Source organism: Vigna umbellata, chromosome 4 (assembly GCF_029865625.1).
Source record: "Vigna umbellata cultivar VRB3 chromosome 4, Vumbellata_1.0, whole genome shotgun sequence".
NCBI classification, from domain to species: domain Eukaryota; kingdom Viridiplantae; phylum Streptophyta; class Magnoliopsida; order Fabales; family Fabaceae; genus Vigna; species Vigna umbellata.
In genome coordinates, this window is record NC_142168.1 from 69,327,250 (window position 1) to 69,346,781 (window position 19,532).

General features: G+C 33.3%; 2 protein-coding genes across 2 annotated transcripts; both read left to right on the forward strand.

Moving 5' to 3' along the window:
* Nucleotides 1-8,819: 8,819 nt before the first annotated feature.
* On the forward strand, nt 8,820-14,163 carry LOC148201077 (uncharacterized). Its single transcript, XM_088113884.1, has 13 exons — nt 8,820-8,913; nt 9,066-9,156; nt 9,512-9,702; nt 10,163-10,200; nt 10,861-10,940; nt 11,380-11,447; nt 11,584-11,761; nt 12,174-12,286; nt 12,365-12,430; nt 12,742-12,832; nt 13,002-13,069; nt 13,482-13,519; nt 13,616-14,163. Exons 2-13 carry the CDS (start codon nt 9,093-9,095, stop codon nt 13,800-13,802), a joined length of 1,182 nt encoding a protein of 393 aa, XP_087970010.1. The 5' UTR covers nt 8,820-8,913; nt 9,066-9,092; the 3' UTR covers nt 13,803-14,163.
* A 2,057-nt stretch (nt 14,164-16,220) lies between these two features.
* On the forward strand, nt 16,221-17,496 carry LOC148201078 (aquaporin TIP2-1-like). Its single transcript, XM_088112386.1, has 3 exons — nt 16,221-16,473; nt 16,721-16,968; nt 17,200-17,496. Exons 1-3 carry the CDS (start codon nt 16,347-16,349, stop codon nt 17,494-17,496), a joined length of 672 nt encoding a protein of 223 aa, XP_087968512.1. The 5' UTR covers nt 16,221-16,346.
* Nucleotides 17,497-19,532: the final 2,036 nt, after the last annotated feature.

A 19,532-nucleotide genomic window follows, 5' to 3' on the forward strand; every position in this document is an offset into this window, starting at 1 on the left:
ATGCATTTTTTTTTTTCATTTTCATCTTTTCAAATCTCTTCATACATTCATATTTTTTTTTAAATTTCAGCATCACATTGTATATTTTCTCCATAAACGCATGTGAAACAATTTTAGTGCACGAAGTATCTAATTCTGAGCCTAGTCTAGGAGTTGATCTTGTTCTCTCTTTTTTAATATTGTTTCATTTTATTTTCAAAATAAATTGAGAGCAATGTCTTATTCCATGTTTTATGTCTAATTAAAATGATGGACTTCTAAAGTGTCCATTTTAGTCAATGATGTTTTAGGGAAAAAATGGTGTGAATAGTTGAAAAAAGAAAGTGATGATGGACACTTTCCACCCAACTTTACTTTTGAGGGCTTTTCATTTAAGTTTAACTTCCCACATTCACGGTGTAAAGATTTCATATTGTAAATTTTTTGGTGATTTTAACTTTTAAATGTTATTACATAAAAATTAACAACTTATTTTATAAAATAAATTGCAATTGGATAACCACACAATATTTTCATTGATAATGCACATAATTTTTATATTGTACCTAACAAGTGTAAAAGAAAAAAATTGCTACTTTATTTAATTAAATTGGAGAACAGAGAAACTAGTAAAATGAGAAGCAACTTGAATCTAGATTAATGATGACATGATCCTAATTAACCAAACTAGCTATTTACAAAAAGTGGTTTCAGCGAGAAAAAAAGAGAGGGGTCAAAAAGTGTTAAAGACTATACTTGATTTAGTTCCAATTCGCAGACCACAGTTTTCATGATCATGGAGCATTATGTGACATTAAGACCCAAAAAATTGCTTATATTGAGGCATTCTAAACAGCGTAATGATATATTCATAACATTTTTTTAACAACTTTTTAACATTGTCAAAAAAAAGTCATTGGTATAATTAACATGATTTTTTTAATGAATGAAGTGATGTGAAAAACTCATTTTGAGATATTTGGTTTCGTGGGTTCATATTAAGGATTTAAAATTCTTCTTCGTTTTGAGACCTTATTAACAAAAGAACATTATTCATCAAATCACCATTTCACCCTTGTTCATGTTGAAGTTCTGTTGTTCATTGACCTTAAATTTTTGTCTTTGTTTTCTGCTTTAGATTTTCGGTCTCTTTTTTACAACATTGAAAATTTTATGTTTTTTTGCTTTGTTTTGAATTTTTAGAATTATTTTTTTTCATGAAAATTAGGTTTTTCCTATTTCTTAGTTTTGCATTCTTGTTTGGGTTTGTTTTGTTCTTTTATGGTTGTGCATTATAGGATTTATTGTTTGGTGTCCTCTTTCGTTGATTTGACTGATTTTGTTTGTTTGAATGTTATGATTTTCTATTTTTACAATAATGGAAGCCATTTCAGAATAAACGGGAAAGCAAAGTAAGTAAATATATATAAGTGAAATTGTTTTTTTATGTTGAATCTCGTTTTCTAATGGTTGATTATTTTGTCTTTTGTTCCATATACTTGTTTATAAATTTTTAAAATAAAAAATATTTATTATGAAGTTAATGCACCTCTAAGGTCATCAATGGTAACAATTATAACCACATAATAAATCGAAAGAGAACATCCAAAACGAGTAAAAAAAACCTGCAGAATTGGGTGGAGAACATAGTTCAACTAAAATTTTGGACAAGAAGGTTCACCCCCTTCTTCAAACATATTAAATTGAAAAAATATTCATTCTCGTGTTAATGAACCTCTAAGATTATCAATGACCCTCTTCTTCGACATGTTTAATAGAAAAAATATTCATTCTTATGTTAATGCACCTCTAAGATTATCAATGGTGAAATTATGATCACATAATAAACCAAATATGTCAATAGAAAACCTAAAATAAGAAAAAAACTATCGTGTAGAATTCGGTAAGAAACGCAGTTCAAATAAGTGGGGATGTATGTGTAAACTTTTTCACATGAAGGTTTAAACACTTGTTCATCAATTTTCAATAGAAACAAAAATTCATTTTCAAGTTAATGCATCCATAAGGTCATGGTGGAACTATGACCACTTAATAAACAAAATTTGTCAACAAAAAATCTAAAATAAAAAAAAAAACCTACAGAATTAGGTAGAAAACACAATTCAAATAAGTGAAAACTCGTGTTTAAATTTTTTAACACGAAGGTCCACCTTCTTTTTCACAAATGTTAAATACAAAAAAATAGTCATTCTCGTGCTAATGCACACTGATGAATCATTATTTTCTTCACTTCAGTTAGTTTATTATGCTAAAATTAATCGGGGAATTGTGCTTATTTGTCCAGTATTTTTCTGTTTTTGTAAATTGTGCTCAATTTGATCAGAAATTCTTATTTTAATTAATTTGAATTATTTGAGACTAATTATTTACATTATTGAATGCAGGAAAATTGTTGGATAATATTTTGGGACTTTGTGGGCCAGTGTGGAAACTGGGCTTGGGGCCAATGTGGAAATTGGGCTTTGTGGGCCAGTGTGGAAATTGGGCTTGGGGGCCAGCGTGGAAACTGGGCTTGGGGGCCAGCGTGGAAGCTGGGCTTGGGGGCCAGCGTGAAAACTGGGCTTGGGGCCAGTGTGAAAACTGGGCTTTTGGGGCCAGTGTGAAAACTGGGCTTGGGGCCAATGTGAAAATTGGGCTTTGTGGGCCAGTGTGGAAACTGGGCTTGGGGCCAATGTGGAAATTGGGCTTTGTGGGCCAGTGTGGAAACTGGGCTTGGGGGCCAGTGTGGAAACTGGGCTTGGGGGCCAGTGTGAAAACTGTAACACCCTAATATTTTAAAGGGTATTACTGATAGTAGAGACTAAATTAATTTGATATCTCATATAAACAATCAAACTTTATTTCAATTACTCCAAAGTACAATACCAAACTTACAAACTTTAAACAATATAGTCTTCACCATTGAAATTTCAACTTATAAGTTTTACACAACATAATCTTCCCAATACAAATTTATTCTTTTTACAAAAATCCCTGAAAGTTTTTCCCCGCATCTCTCTCATCTCTAAGCTTTTTCAACCGCATCTGCAACATTATCTAATCACATATAACATGAGTTATATGATCATAGTACAAACAAATAAGGGTAAGCCAACCATATCATAAAATCATTAAACTTGTAATAAAATATTATAATCATGTATTTCTGCAATTGATAAAATATCATTATTCCGATGTCATTAATTCATCATTATCAAAATCATCTTTTCCATTTCCATAAATCTTACAAGTGTACCATGCTTACTCATGAAGCCTTATGGTCAGACCGCTCTCTGCCTGCTTCCTTAAGCCTCACTTATATACTATGTCTTACTTTCTGAAGCCTTATGGTCAGACCCCTCTCTGCCTGCTTCTATATAACTTACGAATCATATGTTTATGTCAAAGCCTTATGGTCAGACCACTTTCTGCCTGCTTTCATAAACCTCAGGTGTTACATTGCTCATACCAAACTCTCATGGTATAACTCGAACATACTACTCCCGGTAGTAAACATCATTTCATAAGTAATGATTTCTCATATCCACTCCAACATTTCATAAAACCAACAATTCATACCCTCTTATCCACCTAACTCAATCATGTTCATTCTTTAATCATGAATTCATAATAACCCGTTTTGGTATCAATAAATTAAACATATTGCCATATATCATGCTTCATATTATAAACTCATTTTGCCCATAACGAGTATAACTCAACATATTTTCACCAAACAAAGATCATGGATCAACCAAAATATATCAACATATCGTAGGAACTACATATTAAAGTCTGGGCTCAATGTAATGATAAATAAAATATATATGAAATTTTTACCATGATAATATTATGCATCTACAATCAACTTGTTTTATTTTATTTTCATCCTAGTAGAGATTTTTCTTTACCCCAATTGGTCACCGGAGAGGACCCAGATGTCTGAACGCATCAAACTCACCTTCGACGCCAGCACATATGACTAGTCACAACTGACTGGACCAGGCCAGGGCTGCTCTATGATCAGGGATGTGCCAACTCAGGTTTTTAAGGTTCCTCTATCCTACCAACAAAGGGAGGCCCTCAATAATTAATCAATTTATTTATTTAATTTATCTACCTTGTTGTCTTATGCTCTAAATCTAAAATGCCTAATTTTAATATTTTTACTTCCTCTCACAACAACCTCAAACAGTATCTGTATATCTATTTAATACTCATATATAAGCTATTACAGAACCCTTACTCCAGACCTTCCAACAAGATCAATTTCAGCCAACAAACTCATTCAATAAATTCATCACATCACAACATGTACAATTTAACAGTTTCAGTTATAACACCCAATATAATAAAAGTCATAAAACAGTTTCGCAAGAGAACACCAGTTCAACATTCGTATATTTATAAATTCATACAAAAATAATTAGTTGCCCTTACCATCAAAATAATATTAATATAAAAATTCAGGGGAAACAAGAAGTTGAATCTGGCAGAGCCGGTTAGACAACTTCTCATCCTTCCACAAAGATGCAATAAAAAGAATAGATAAAACAATAAAATTTCTGGGGAAACAAGAAGTTGAATCTGGCAGAGCCGGTTAGACAACTTCACATCCTTCCAAAAATACAATATAAAGATATAAAAAAAACAACAAAAGCTTTGGGGAAACAAGAAGTTGAATCTGGCAGAGCCGGTTAGACAACTTCTCGTCCTTCCAAAAATACAATATAAAGATATAAGAAACAACCAAAGTTTTGGGGAAACAAGAAGTTGAATCTGGCAGAGCCGGTTAGACAACTTCTCGTCCTTCCAAAAATACCATATAAAGATATAAGAAACAACCAAAGCTTTGGGGAAACAAGAAGTTGAATCTGGCAGAGCCGGTTAGACAACTTCTCGTCCTTCCAAAAATACAAAAGAAACAAATAAATGTTCTCATTCAAAATTCAAGACCATACAGCAACAAAATACTACATATTCAAGATTTAGGATTAGAGAAAAGCAAAGTATAAGAGTGGCTTCCCTTACCTCTATTACAGACTTAATCTCCTCGCTCTCTGAAAACTTCCAGAATATCCCCTTTGCAATTAGAAATTCTTCCAACTCTCTTCTCTCAACATTTTTCTAAGTTCTTTGGTGTAAATTTTCAGCCTCCCCCTTGGCTATTTATAGTAAAAAATTTACTATTCATTTTACTATTCATTTTTACTATTCATTTGTACTATTCATTTTTTTATTCATTTTACTATTACAAAAATAATTTTTTATTTGCAAATTGGTGAATTCTGATCTCAAAGCTACGTGTAACACTTATCCTTTCCAAAAATAATTTTTTTTTTACTATTCACTTTTTACTATTCACAATTTACTATTCACTATATTTTTTTTTAATAATTTTTTTTAATTTTTTTTTTAATTTTTTTTTTAATTTTTTTTTTAATTTTTTTTTTAATTTTTTTTTTATCTAGTATCTAACTTACAAATATTTTCAAGGATCTTACAAAAACTGGGCTTGGGGGCCAGTGTGGAAACTGGGCTTGGGGGCCAGTGCTGAAACTGGGCTTGGGGGCCAGTGTGGAAACTGGGCTTGGGGGCCAGTGTGGAAACTGGACTTTTGGGGCCAGTGTGAAAACTGGGCTTGGGACCAGCGTGAAACTGGACTTGGGGACCAGTGTGGAAACTGGGCTTGGGGCCAGTGCTGAAACTGGGCTTGGAGAAATTTCTCATCAATTACATGCTAAACTAAAATGAGATTAAAAGTAAAAATTCATTTAAGAAACTTGAATTCAAAAAGTGAAAACTTTACGATGGACATATGAAACCAGCAACAAGCACACGGCCTCTCATATTTTTGCACGACAAAGGATGCTACAAGCTTCAACACATTGTTTTGATTGGAATAAAAGTGGAAGTCACACTCTTTCTTGACTGAACGTGATTTCTAAGTGGCTTCTTGCCATTAATTGAAGAAAAAAAACACAAGGGGCCACCACTCACATCTTATTCCCTATTCAAAGTTATTTTGGAATTTAGTTGATGGATAGGGAGCATATCACGGCCAAGAGAAGTTCTGAATTTTAGTGGAAGTAAGAATCAAAGAGAATGGGGACCACCTTGTGCAACTCACGGCTTTTAAAGAAAGAGGCTTCAACAATGGAATAAAAAGGGACCACATGAAAAAGAGAAACTTTTGGATTTTTTGAGTAAATGAAGTGTTGTGGCATATTAGAAGCAACACGTTAGCTCAAGAGACGTCTTCACCATCCAGCACCTTCATGCAGCAACTCACGTAGCACTTGGAGAGGAAGACGTCCAGCTTGGAGCAGCCACCACCGAGAAGACTTCTTAAATCTTTTTCATTGGTTCAGGTTTGGAAGGATGAAGGAGAGGAAGATGGAAGTGTGAAAGAAAGGAGACACGTTGGAATCTAGCCCAAGTTGAAACAGCCGTGGAGGAGGAGAAAGATGTGCAACGTGTGAAAGGAGAAGAGGTGTCTTGGTTTCAAGCTTGTGCTACCATGAGTTGAAGAAGTGCATATCACGGTGCTTGCTAGAAGAGAAGAGAATAGGAGAACGTGTTGGAGCAACCTACTGGAAGTAAAGAAGGAGCAGCTGGTCCAAGAAGAGGAGAGCTTTGAAATCCAGCTACCACTTGCTTGTTTTTACTTTTCAACGTTTCTTTTTGGAGAGAAGAATTATCATCATCTTGGGGTTATTGAAGAAAGAAACCGAGAAGGGAGACACAGTCCAGTTCATGATGGTGCAGCAGTCCAGCAGCACACGCTCCCCACATCTTCATTGTTCCAGCAGCAGCTGGTCCGCACGTCTGGAGGTGCTGCCACGGTCCAGCTAGGAGGCGTCACAACCATGGCCTACACACAACGACCGCAGTCACGGGAGAAGAAGCCCATCCAGCAGTAGCACCGTGATGAGAAAACCGTTGCTGTTGTAATTGTAGTGATTTGAATTGAAAGTCAAAAGTGCTAGAGGAAAAAGACAAGAGGTGGGTTGGTGCATGGTGACATGGATGGCAACTTGGATAATGGAAAAGAGAATGGAACGGTCTAAAGCAAAGAGGAGTTCACGGACATGGTAGTAGAGGAAGCTACAGCAGTTTAGAATGGAAAGCTGGAAGGGAATTCACGTGAATCTTGGGCTGGAAACGGACACCACAAAATGGAGTCCTACTTGCTCATTAATTGAGTAAAGAAATCAGAGAATTGGCAATAAAATGAGAAGAGCAGCAGCAGAAGAGAGGGGGAATTTGAGGAGTAGTGTAGGAACCACTCACGTCTGGGAAGAGGCTCTTGCCTCTTCCTCTTCCAAACTTCTCTGTAATTTATTTTCAACATTGCCATAGTTTTCATTTCTGAATGTGTCACCTTTGCTCGTTTCCTTTTTACTTGTAGTGTACAGAATTTTAATTTAAGTGTTCAATTTGTGATGAATTCCATTTTCAGTTAAATGTTTTTATCTGTTAAATTTATCGTTCAGTATTTTCTGTACTGTTAATTTCTATCATTGCGTTTTACCGTTTGTTTTATTTTCAAACGTCTTCTATTTTTACCATGTTTTTCCGTTCAGTTTTTACAATGTTTAAAATTTATTTCAGTGTTTTTAAATTTTGTTCTCTTATTTAAATTCCAGTAAGTTTTAATTTATTTTTCTCTGTCAAACCAAAAAATCACAAACCCCCCTTTCGTGTATATTTGGTCCTTGAGAGACGACCTAGGATCACTCTTCTTAGTTCTTAGTCTATACTGCATTCTTTTATGCACAAATTTTGTGCGGCCGCGACAGCTCCATCACACACCTAACATCATCAATGGTAGGAATTAAGACAACATAATAAACCAAATCTGTCAACAGAATATGAAAAACGAGTAAAAAAATTCTTCAAAATTAGGTTGGGAACACACTTCAAATAAGTGAGGACCAAATTATTTTTTTTCTCATTTTAGATTTTTTGTTGACAAATTTGGTTTACTATCCTCCTTAACCAATTCTATAGTTTTTTTTACTCATTTTGAATGTTTTGATTATAGATTTCGTTTGTTATGTGGTTTTAAATCCTGCAATTGATATTGCATTAACATGTAAATTAATAATTTTTTCAAAAAATATGTGAAAAAGTTTGTCGACCTTTTTATAAAAAAGTTTATACGTAGGTCCTCACTTAATCAAACTATGCTCCCCACCTAATTTTACAGTTTTTTTTATCATTTTGAATGTTCAATTGATAAATTTGATTTATTATTCGGTCATAATTTCTACCATTGATGACTTTAGAAGTACGAGAATGAATATTTTTTCTATTAAACATTTATGAAGAAAAAAAAGTGAAATTTCGTGTCCAAATTTTGTTCCATTGCCAAATTTGGTTTATTAGGTTGTTATAGTTGACACCATTCATGACCTTGTATAGATGGATGAACACCAAAATGGATATTTTTTATATTAAAAAATTGTGAACAAGTGTCCGGACTTTTGTGTGCAAAAACAAAAACAATCAACTATTAGAAAACAAGATTAAAAAAACCACACTTACCTTATGTTTAGCTTGTTCACGAACTTTATTACCGTAAATTGTTGTAAAAATAGAGACGAAGGTTTTTTGCCACGAAAACATAAAATTCACCCAGACGTCACACGTCAGTTGCTGACTCACCCACGCCATGTCGAAACTTATTCCTACGCTCCCAGCGCACATTAGAACGTGCCAATACGCCGTGTTTGGATATTGGAAACAATTCGACAAAATAAAACTCCGTTACCTCAAGTCGAATCTTTCTTAATAGAAAAACTTTAAACAAAATAAAGAAAGAAAAAAGAAAAATTGAACTCACCAAACAGGCCTTGCCCTCAGCCCACATTTGAGCACACATCCTTATCCATTCGTTGGGATAATACCTTGCAGCAGGTCTCTCACCAGGTTCGTCTAACAAACAATTTTTCTCACAAAATCAGGAACTGCGAATTTGGTATCTCGATATCAATGTTATGATCTGCAATTTTAAAACTATTGTGTTTGAGCACACACTTGGAGTTATCTTCTGATTTTTTTTTATGACGGGTGGTAGGCAGAAGAAAATATATCTTGAAGACCTTAGCATGGAACAGAAAAATGTGAATTCTATATGGAGACCAGTTGCCACTAAGGCCAGTGCTTGTGAAGGTTTGTCTTTTTTTGTCCTGGGACATGCCGCTGTTCAACTTCCGGTTGTAGCAACTACCAACAATTTGTGTTATGCCTATGATTTTTATTATTTCTTTTGCGAAATGCGACATTTTGGAACCAGTTGCTTTTTTCTTATATTTATATGCATACGGTCTAGTTCCTCAATCAAAATTAGCATTTTTGTATATTTCATGCTATTTACTTGACAATCACTCGATGCTATGGGGTAGTGTGATTTTTGAAAAACATGATACTTATTACTCCGTAGGATAAGAGTCTGGGTAGGCCGGTTATTCATATTATATGATCTGGTTTTTACGAAAGCTTGATAAAGGTGCAATTGTTGAGTCAGATCGAGGCACAGTTCAGGAAACGGGCGGCAGCACATCTACCACTGTTTCAAATGATCATGTCATGAAGGTAGCTACTGATGCAATAGCTAAATCAGCTACTAGTTCAAGCCAATTGCAGGATAATGTTGAAAACAGAGTGCTTCGAGGAGATTCTTCTGTCTCCTCTGAAAAGCATTCAATTTCTGTGCAGGCAAGATTATAATTTTTCACATCCTTTTACTTTACTTGAATTGATAGTTCATATTTACGAAGATACAAACCAATATTTGTTCTTTGCGTCTGTTACATGCTGACCATACATCTTTAGTTAGTTCTTGCTCGTTATGTTTAGGTTTCATGCAGTATTGGCTGCTTCATGTACGTTAGAGGTTACTCTAGTGCTAGAATTAGTCAATTTGTTATGAATTCAACAAAATAAGGAAGGAATTCATAAGAAGACTTTCATTAAAGCTTATGTTACTGATATGTTCTCTCCTAGATTTTATTTGAATCTTTCCATAGTTTTAATTGTTTGCTATTTGTTGCTTTTTCAGAATATTTCATTCGAACTATCTTTCTTGGTCCTTGGTTTTGGTCTCTTTTCTGATTATGTTGGACAGTCAAATGCTTTAGTCTTTCATCTCTGTTTTAATTTTGTGTTTGTTCTGCAGGTTGGTGCTTCTCTATTTCGTTTTATTAAAGGACCATGGTAAAACCTACATTTTAATTTCTCTTTGGCATAATGGCATTAATAATAACATTTCTTAACCAACTTGAAGTAGATAAATATCAGATAAGGAGAGGCTCAATATGACATTGATAGAAACTGTCTGGGATGGAATATGAAAAATGTAAACTTTAATTGCAATAACAGGCTCCTCCAATGTGAAGTAGAAAGAATTACAAGTCAAGAACGTAAAAGCTTCTCAGATTATGGAATAGTCCTACCCTCTCAAGATTGTGTAAATCTTGCGTCTCTATTTTATAAAATTGCTCAATACCCCTCTCTGATTCCCTCTACCTTTATTTATATACAGAATATAACCCCTTTGACCCTCCTTTTCTCCCTATTATAATGATTTCTAATTATAGGTATAAAAAACATAGGTGAAAGTGCTAAAGAAAAATATTTTTATGATTTTGAAGGGACAGAGGAAAATATGCTTCGATAAAATAGGCTGAAAAGAATAGTTATATTCATGTCAAGAATTGTATCAATTTTGACTTGAGATTCATGTTGCCTACACCATGTGGGATACGATTGCCCAAATCTTGTTGCTGTTATTATTATCAAAGGGAAAGGGTAGAGGATTGTTCTTATGACATGTTAATTAAATTAAATGCTTCTATATACTTGATACTATTTCAGGGGATCCACACAGAAAAGGATAGAAGAGGAGACGGGGGTTAAAATAATAATGCCTACTTCAAAAGATGACGATTTCATTTGTAAGTTTTGGTTACCTAATCTGCTGTCTATCTTGTGTTGGTCAGCTATGAGATAGTTATCCTTTTCCATGTTTGTGTTATGACATTGATTATTGTCATTCTTTGAGATATTTAAGTTATATTTGATTTGTTATAATTCTCTTTTGTTCAAAAGAATAGAGCGTATTGTCATTTGACAATCATAATGATGTCAATAGGTCTTTGGTTCAAGTTGTGTTTGTTCACTCTTTCTAAGCAAAAGTCCAATTCCTTTGAAAGGCCAAAACATAAATATGTTTGACAGGAGCATGAGATTGATTGAGTGTGATACAGAACTTCTGTTTAAAGTAGAGGCTCCACCCTCCTCTATAGCCTGGGAGCTCCTCTCAACCATGATTACGCTCATAAGAGTGGAACGGAATTTGATCTCTAAACTATTCAATATAAATGTCTGTTGCAGCCATTGAAGGCATTTCAATCGACAGTGTGAATTCAGCTTCAGAGAGGATACAGGATATAATTGATGAGGTCAGTTTTCCTGTCGGCAGTCTCTCAGATTCAACAGGCCTCTTTGATTATATTTATCTCATTTTTTCTTTTTGTTTCCTATGTTTACTTTGCAGTCACAGACTAATATTCTGGTGTTTTCTTGTTTTTATGACAGAGTGTTAATAGTCGAAACGTTGATTATTCACACTTCATATCCATTCCACTGGCAATTCATCCTGAGTTAGTTAAGAAACTCATTAATTTTGAACACTCAATTTTGGGAAATGTTTCTTACAAGGATAGGAGCACTTATACTGATTCCAATGAAGAGAAGGGTGCTACTGACACCAAAGGTAAAAATGCTGGTGTTGCAGTTGAACATAAAGTTAATCTTACCGAGATACCCCTGTCAGTTACAAACCTAAAGCATTCCAGTCTGCTGCTTCATCCGGTATCAAAACAATCTGGTTTCCTTTGTTTACGATATTCATAGCTGAGGGAATTTGAATCAACAGTGAAATTATATCCATTTCACGTGCTTTGTTATATTACTGTTCTCCACAATTTCCGCTTGTGGATCTTGTTCCCTGAATTCTTGTTAAATTATATAGGGTGTCATGGCTACTTCCCCAAACCCTAAAACATATCCATATTACCTAGTAACCAGTTGTTTTCATGGTTAATGAATTCACTGTCATGTAAAAACTCAGCAGGGATCACATGTTTATGCTAAATAACAGCTTTTCTGTTATATTGCACTTGCAGATCTGGGTATTGACAAATCTATATTCATCAGGCCTAAAACATTTCACCTTACAGTACTGATGCTTAAGCTATGGAACAAAGAACGAATTAAGACAGCCACTGAGGTCCTGCAGGTAAGTTTTGTTAAATTCATCATAATAATATATTCTAAGAATTAGATTTTTTTCATTTATGTTTTTGATGCGGTGTAGAGTATCTCCTCGAAAGTTATGGAAGCCTTGGATGATCGGCCACTCTCTATAAGATTAAAGGGACTGGTATGCATCTACTTTAAGTACCATTTTAATGAAATTATTCATATGAAGTGCTGCTTATCTGACAAGATGTAGAATATGACCTTCCTAATAGTACATTCACTAAATTTAGGGAATGATGTAATCGAACAATGTACTAGTTAAAAGGTTGATATGTAGTTTTTTATTTCCCTTTTGAAAGCTTGCGTGTAAACTTTTAGACTTCACTGGAAGATTTCCTACCGTGTATGATAGAAACTTTTACTATCAAATTGATCCTCTTTGTGATTTTGTTTGATATCTTTGACGAGAGAAACTTATGTTTACTCTTGTAGGAACTCATGAAAGGTTCTTTGGCAAAAGCCAGTGTTCTATATGCTCCTGTGGAAGAAATTGGCAGTGAGGGCCGTCTTTTACGTGCTTGTCGTATCCATATGTGGATTGTTCTTTTTGATTTTTTTTTTGGAAGGTGGTGCTTAGTTAAGGATTCATTTTTAGTTTTATGAAAAGCTCATATAATTATGGATCAGTGTTTGGTCGCTGATTTTGAGTATATATTGTTCTCAAAGAATTGTCTTTTTCTAAGCATTTTTAGAAGTCATTATTGATGCATATGTTGAAGCTGGACTCGTCTTAGAGCGTGATGCTAAACACAAACTGAAGGTAAACTAAATTTATCCGAATTATATCTGTTGCTTTTGGATAAATTATAAAGAGGTGTTTGTTTGAACTTACCTTCAATTAAATTACTTTATTAAAGGCCATTTTTACTGTACTGATCTACTGTTTATCATGTCAATTTTTTATGATATATTTTATTTTTCCATTTCAGAATGTCAGATTTTTCTTAATATCGTGTCAGCTCATGTTTTGGCATATAAATCATCCAAGCATTTGTATATGAGGGACAAATTCCCATTTACCGAGTGCCCTTTGTACATTATAGTTAGTTTTTAATTATCCGAATGATAATCCCTTTCCAGCATTAGATTATTAAAGTTTGGAAATACTATTTTTTTTCATGGCCGTGCTAGGAAAGCTTAACACCAAACTCTATTTTTCTCCTGTTTTTCAGCTACACGCCACTGTGATGAACACGGGACATAGTGAAAGGTGCGACTCCCTCCACCCTTTTTATCTGCTCGACAATCTCCTTTGTAAAGGTTTTGGTGATTTCTCAGTAAGCTGATATGTGCTGCTTGTGTTTAGGACTAAGTGGAAAAGAAAGGTTTATTCTTTTGATGCACGAGGCATATTTGAGCAGTATGGATCGGAGGACTGGGGGCAGTATCTTATTCATGAAGCTCATCTTTCGCAGAGATTTTCTTTCGACGAAAATGGATACTATCATTGTTGTGCTTCAATTCCTTTTCCTGGAAATGTGCAGGTGGAATGATTGATGTTTTGTTCATTATTACCGCACTATCTTTTCTGTGGAATAAGGATTTAAGTGGTAGCTTCATGAAATATATTAAACTTTCTACCACTTAAAGAAAATGCCTGTGGTTAGATCAATTTTCAGTGTTAGTGTTTTCTTATGAAATTGCAGAGTACTGAAGATTAGTTTTTTTTTTTATGGACATGATCGTCGGTGTCAAAATACTGTTTTAGATTAATCATGTTTGGTTAGAAAGTAAGTAAAGTCGGTTTAGTAATTGGTTTTTTGTGTGTCAATGACAGTTTGTATTTATCCAAATGATTGGATCTTGGATTACGAAATATATGCTATATAAAGTAAGCTTAAATCTTTCGGCTCTAACGTTCATCCCCTCGTGTTAAATTACCTTCATTTATTTTGGAATAATCCAATACAAAAAAGTAAAATTTTGCCCAAAAATATTAAGTAAAATTAAATTATTTATACCTCATAGTAAAATAAAAATATTATTATATGAAAAGTTGGCAGATAAAGATTCCTTTGGCAGAATTACTGTCTTAATAGTAACAAAATACCCGTTAAGAAGTAATTAAATTAAAAATATTAAACACTTATTTCACTAAATAAACATTCATTTTTTTTTCTTGGATAAAAATAAGAAAAATTAAAACAGGGGAAAGTGGGTCTGCCAGCTATAAATAACTGTAAAGTAGCTTAGAGAAGTTCTTTGATTAGCAATTGTGGCTTATATGAATGAATCTTTCTGGAAAATTGATCAGTATAGGAAGAAGGGTTCCTATCTATTTGTTTTTTTGGTGCTTAGAAATGAACAACTTTAAGCTGTGTTTAAAACATGTAACGAAAGCTCCATAACTAACTACCAGACATTTCATGTTCCAGTTAGAGGACAAAATCATCATGCTGGATGGATAACGGGTCGATATTCAAAAGCATTTTTTTTTTTCATTTTCATCTTTTCAAGTCTCTCATACATTCATTTTTTTTTTTTTAAATTTCAGCATCACATTGTATATTTTCTCCATAAATGCATGTAAAACAATTTTAGTGCACGAAGTATCTAATTCTGAGCCTAGTCTAAAGGAGATGATCTTTGTTTCATTTTATTTTCAAAATAAATTGAGAGTAATGTCTTATTCCATGTTTTATGTTTAATTAAAATGATGGACTTCTAAAGTGTCCATTTTAGTCAATGATGTTTTAGGGAAAAAATGATGTGAATAGTTGAAAAAAGTGAAAAAAAAAAGAGTGATAATGGACACTTTCCACCCAACTTTACTTTTGAGGGCTTTTCATTTAAGTTTAACTTCTCACAGTCTAAAGATTTCATATTGTCAATTTTATGATGATTTTAACTTTTAAATATAATTATCATAAAAATTAACAACGTATTTTATAAAATAAAATTTAATTAGACACAGAATTTGCATATTGTAACTAACAAGAAGTGTAAAAGAAAGAAAATGCTACTTTATTCAATTAAATTAGAGGACAGAAAAACTAGTAAAATGAGACAAACAATTTGAATCTAGATTAATTATGACATGATCCTAATTAACCAAACTAGCTATTTACAAAAAGTCGTTTTAGCAATAAAAAAGAAGAGAGGCCAAAATGTATTAAAAAGACTATACTTTATTTAGCTCCAATTTGCCGACCACATTTTTCAAAATCATGGAGCATTACGTGACATTAACACCCAAACAAAAAGACATTTTAAATATGAGAAATGATAAATTGACATATATAATTAATTTTTTTCATTCATTTGATACTATTTTTTTTTATTTTTTACTTTTTTTAAAAATATAAAAAATTATTTATTTATAACCATTTTATCCTATATCAAATGAACTTAAAAAGTCTCTCACTCTACCATTACTTAAAAGTTATTCATGTACTCCATTTATCTTGACTTCATTTTGTTGTGTGATTATTTGCTTCACATTGCATTGTAGTTGTCCCCACCAAACACTACCCACATGAACCAATCATTCATCAGCTTCTCGACATTTCTAATAAATCGCGTTTCACGCCATTGACAGCTAAGCTTCCCACAAAAAGAACACCTTCAATATGCATTCAATATCTCACTCAGATTACTTCTATTTATCACATTCAAATTTAGAAAAACAAAAAGTTTAGAATACTAGATTTTTGACAAAAGTCATTAACCAAGTTCTTTAACTAAAATTAATGTTAGACAAACCGACCAATAACATTGCTGTCATTAACTTATGGAAAATGATACTTGAACAACCATTTTTGACAACATTTAAACACGCGTACACGTGTCAAAATCTGAGTGGTCCAGTTGGAAAAATTAAATGAAAATGGACCACTCAGATTTTGACACGTGTGCGCGTGTCTAAATGTTGTAAAAAATGGTTGTTCAAGTGTCATTTTCCTTAACTTATTTAATAAGCTTTACACTGTGCTTGACAATTTCTGCTATTTATATAGCTTCTGATATGGAAGCCTTTTGTGCCATATTTCTAACTCCCAACTGCACCTTCTTTCAGCTTCTCACAAAAATCTCTCAAGATGGCTGGCATAGCATTCGGACGCTTCGATGATTCTTTTAGTTTTGCCTCCATCAAGGCCTACATTGCTGAGTTCATCTCAACCCTTCTCTTTGTTTTTGCTGGTGTCGGTTCAGCCATAGCCTATGGTCAGTTTTTCTGTTTTAATGGACAATTTACAAACCTCACACCTCTATATTCGCAATGCCATTTCTTTATACATTAATTCAACCAGCACAACACTTTATTAGATCTAACATTGCAAAAAACAACTCTTAAAACGAAGTGTTTTGAACTATGTACGTATACATGCAGAAATTTTGGATAACCAAACTCCTGAAAAACGTTGTTTCCATAATTTCAACTTGAACCTGACTTGTACCAAATCTTTTGCAGCTAAGTTGACATCAGATGCAGCTCTTGATCCTGCTGGGTTGGTGGCTGTTGCCATTGGCCATGGTTTTGCTCTCTTCGTTGCTGTTTCAGTCGGAGCCAACATTTCTGGTGGCCATGTTAACCCTGCTGTGACCTTTGGGTTGGCTCTTGGAGGTCACATCACCATCCTCACTGGTCTCTTCTACTGGATTGCGCAGCTCCTTGGCTCCATAGTGGCCTGCTTTCTCCTCAAGTTTGTCACTGGCTATGTAAGTTCAAACTCAACCCATCCATATAAGATTTCAATTGTGTCACTGTCACAAACATGGTAAAATTCTCATTCATGCATCTTACTATACTCCTAATCAATGTGAAACTAAATAAATATCTTTGTTTATATTTAAATGTAAATGTGTTATTGCCCTGTATAATTAAAATTAGTAAAGTCTGATACTGTTGTTAGAAAAAAGATAGTAATAGTGGGCATTATCTGTTGTCAGAGTATTCCTATCCACGGTGTTGCTGCGGGAGTTGGAGCCGGAGAAGGAGTTGTTACTGAGATCATCATCACATTTGGATTAGTGTACACAGTGTATGCTACAGCTGCAGACCCAAAGAAGGGCTCACTTGGTACAATTGCACCCATTGCCATAGGTTTCATCGTTGGTGCAAACATCTTAGCTGCAGCACCATTTTCTGGGGGATCCATGAACCCTGCACGTTCCTTTGGCCCTGCAGTTGTCAGCGGTGACTTTCATGACAACTGGATCTACTGGATTGGCCCTCTTGTTGGATAACGGGTCGATATTCAAATGCATTTTTTTTTTTCATTTTCATCTTTTCAAATCTCTTCATACATTCATTTTTTTTTAAATTTCAGCATCACATTGTATATTTTCTCCATAAACGCATGTGAAACAATTTTAGTGCACGAAGTATCTAATTCTGAGCCTAGTCTAGGAGTTGATCTTGTTCTCTCTTTTTTAATATTGTTTCATTTTATTTTCAAAATAAATTGAGAGCAATGTCTTATTCCATGTTTTATGTCTAATTAAAATGATGGACTTCTAAAGTGTCCATTTTAGTCAATGATGTTTTAGGGAAAAAATGGTGTGAATAGTTGAAAAAAGAAAGTGATGATGGACACTTTCCACCCAACTTTACTTTTGAGGGCTTTTCATTTAAGTTTAACTTCCCACATTCACGGTGTAAAGATTTCATATTGTAAATTTTTTGGTGATTTTAACTTTTAAATGTTATTACATAAAAATTAACAACTTATTTTATAAAATAAATTGCAATTGGATAACCACACAATATTTTCATTGATAATGCACATAATTTTTATATTGTACCTAACAAGTGTAAAAGAAAAAAATTGCTACTTTATTTAATTAAATTGGAGAACAGAGAAACTAGTAAAATGAGAAGCAACTTGAATCTAGATTAATGATGACATGATCCTAATTAACCAAACTAGCTATTTACAAAAAGTGGTTTCAGCGAGAAAAAAAGAGAGGGGTCAAAAAGTGTTAAAGACTATACTTGATTTAGTTCCAATTCGCAGACCACAGTTTTCATGATCATGGAGCATTATGTGACATTAAGACCCAAAAAATTGCTTATATTGAGGCATTCTAAACAGCGTAATGATATATTCATAACATTTTTTTAACAACTTTTTAACATTGTCAAAAAAAAGTCATTGGTATAATTAACATGATTTTTTTAATGAATGAAGTGATGTGAAAAACTCATTTTGAGATATTTGGTTTCGTGGGTTCATATTAAGGATTTAAAATTCTTCTTCGTTTTGAGACCTTATTAACAAAAGAACATTATTCATCAAATCACCATTTCACCCTTGTTCATGTTGAAGTTCTGTTGTTCATTGACCTTAAATTTTTGTCTTTGTTTTCTGCTTTAGATTTTCGGTCTCTTTTTTACAACATTGAAAATTTTATGTTTTTTTGCTTTGTTTTGAATTTTTAGAATTATTTTTTTTCATGAAAATTAGGTTTTTCCTATTTCTTAGTTTTGCATTCTTGTTTGGGTTTGTTTTGTTCTTTTATGGTTGTGCATTATAGGATTTATTGTTTGGTGTCCTCTTTCGTTGATTTGACTGATTTTGTTTGTTTGAATGTTATGATTTTCTATTTTTACAATAATGGAAGCCATTTCAGAATAAACGGGAAAGCAAAGTAAGTAAATATATATAAGTGAAATTGTTTTTTTATGTTGAATCTCGTTTTCTAATGGTTGATTATTTTGTCTTTTGTTCCATATACTTGTTTATAAATTTTTAAAATAAAAAATATTTATTATGAAGTTAATGCACCTCTAAGGTCATCAATGGTAACAATTATAACCACATAATAAATCGAAAGAGAACATCCAAAACGAGTAAAAAAAACCTGCAGAATTGGGTGGAGAACATAGTTCAACTAAAATTTTGGACAAGAAGGTTCACCCCCTTCTTCAAACATATTAAATTGAAAAAATATTCATTCTCGTGTTAATGAACCTCTAAGATTATCAATGACCCTCTTCTTCGACATGTTTAATAGAAAAAATATTCATTCTTATGTTAATGCACCTCTAAGATTATCAATGGTGAAATTATGATCACATAATAAACCAAATATGTCAATAGAAAACCTAAAATAAGAAAAAAACTATCGTGTAGAATTCGGTAAGAAACGCAATTCAAATAAGTGGGGATGTATGTGTAAACTTTTTCACATGAAGGTTTAAACACTTGTTCATCAATTTTCAATAGAAACAAAAATTCATTTTCAAGTTAATGCATCCATAAGGTCATGGTGGAACTATG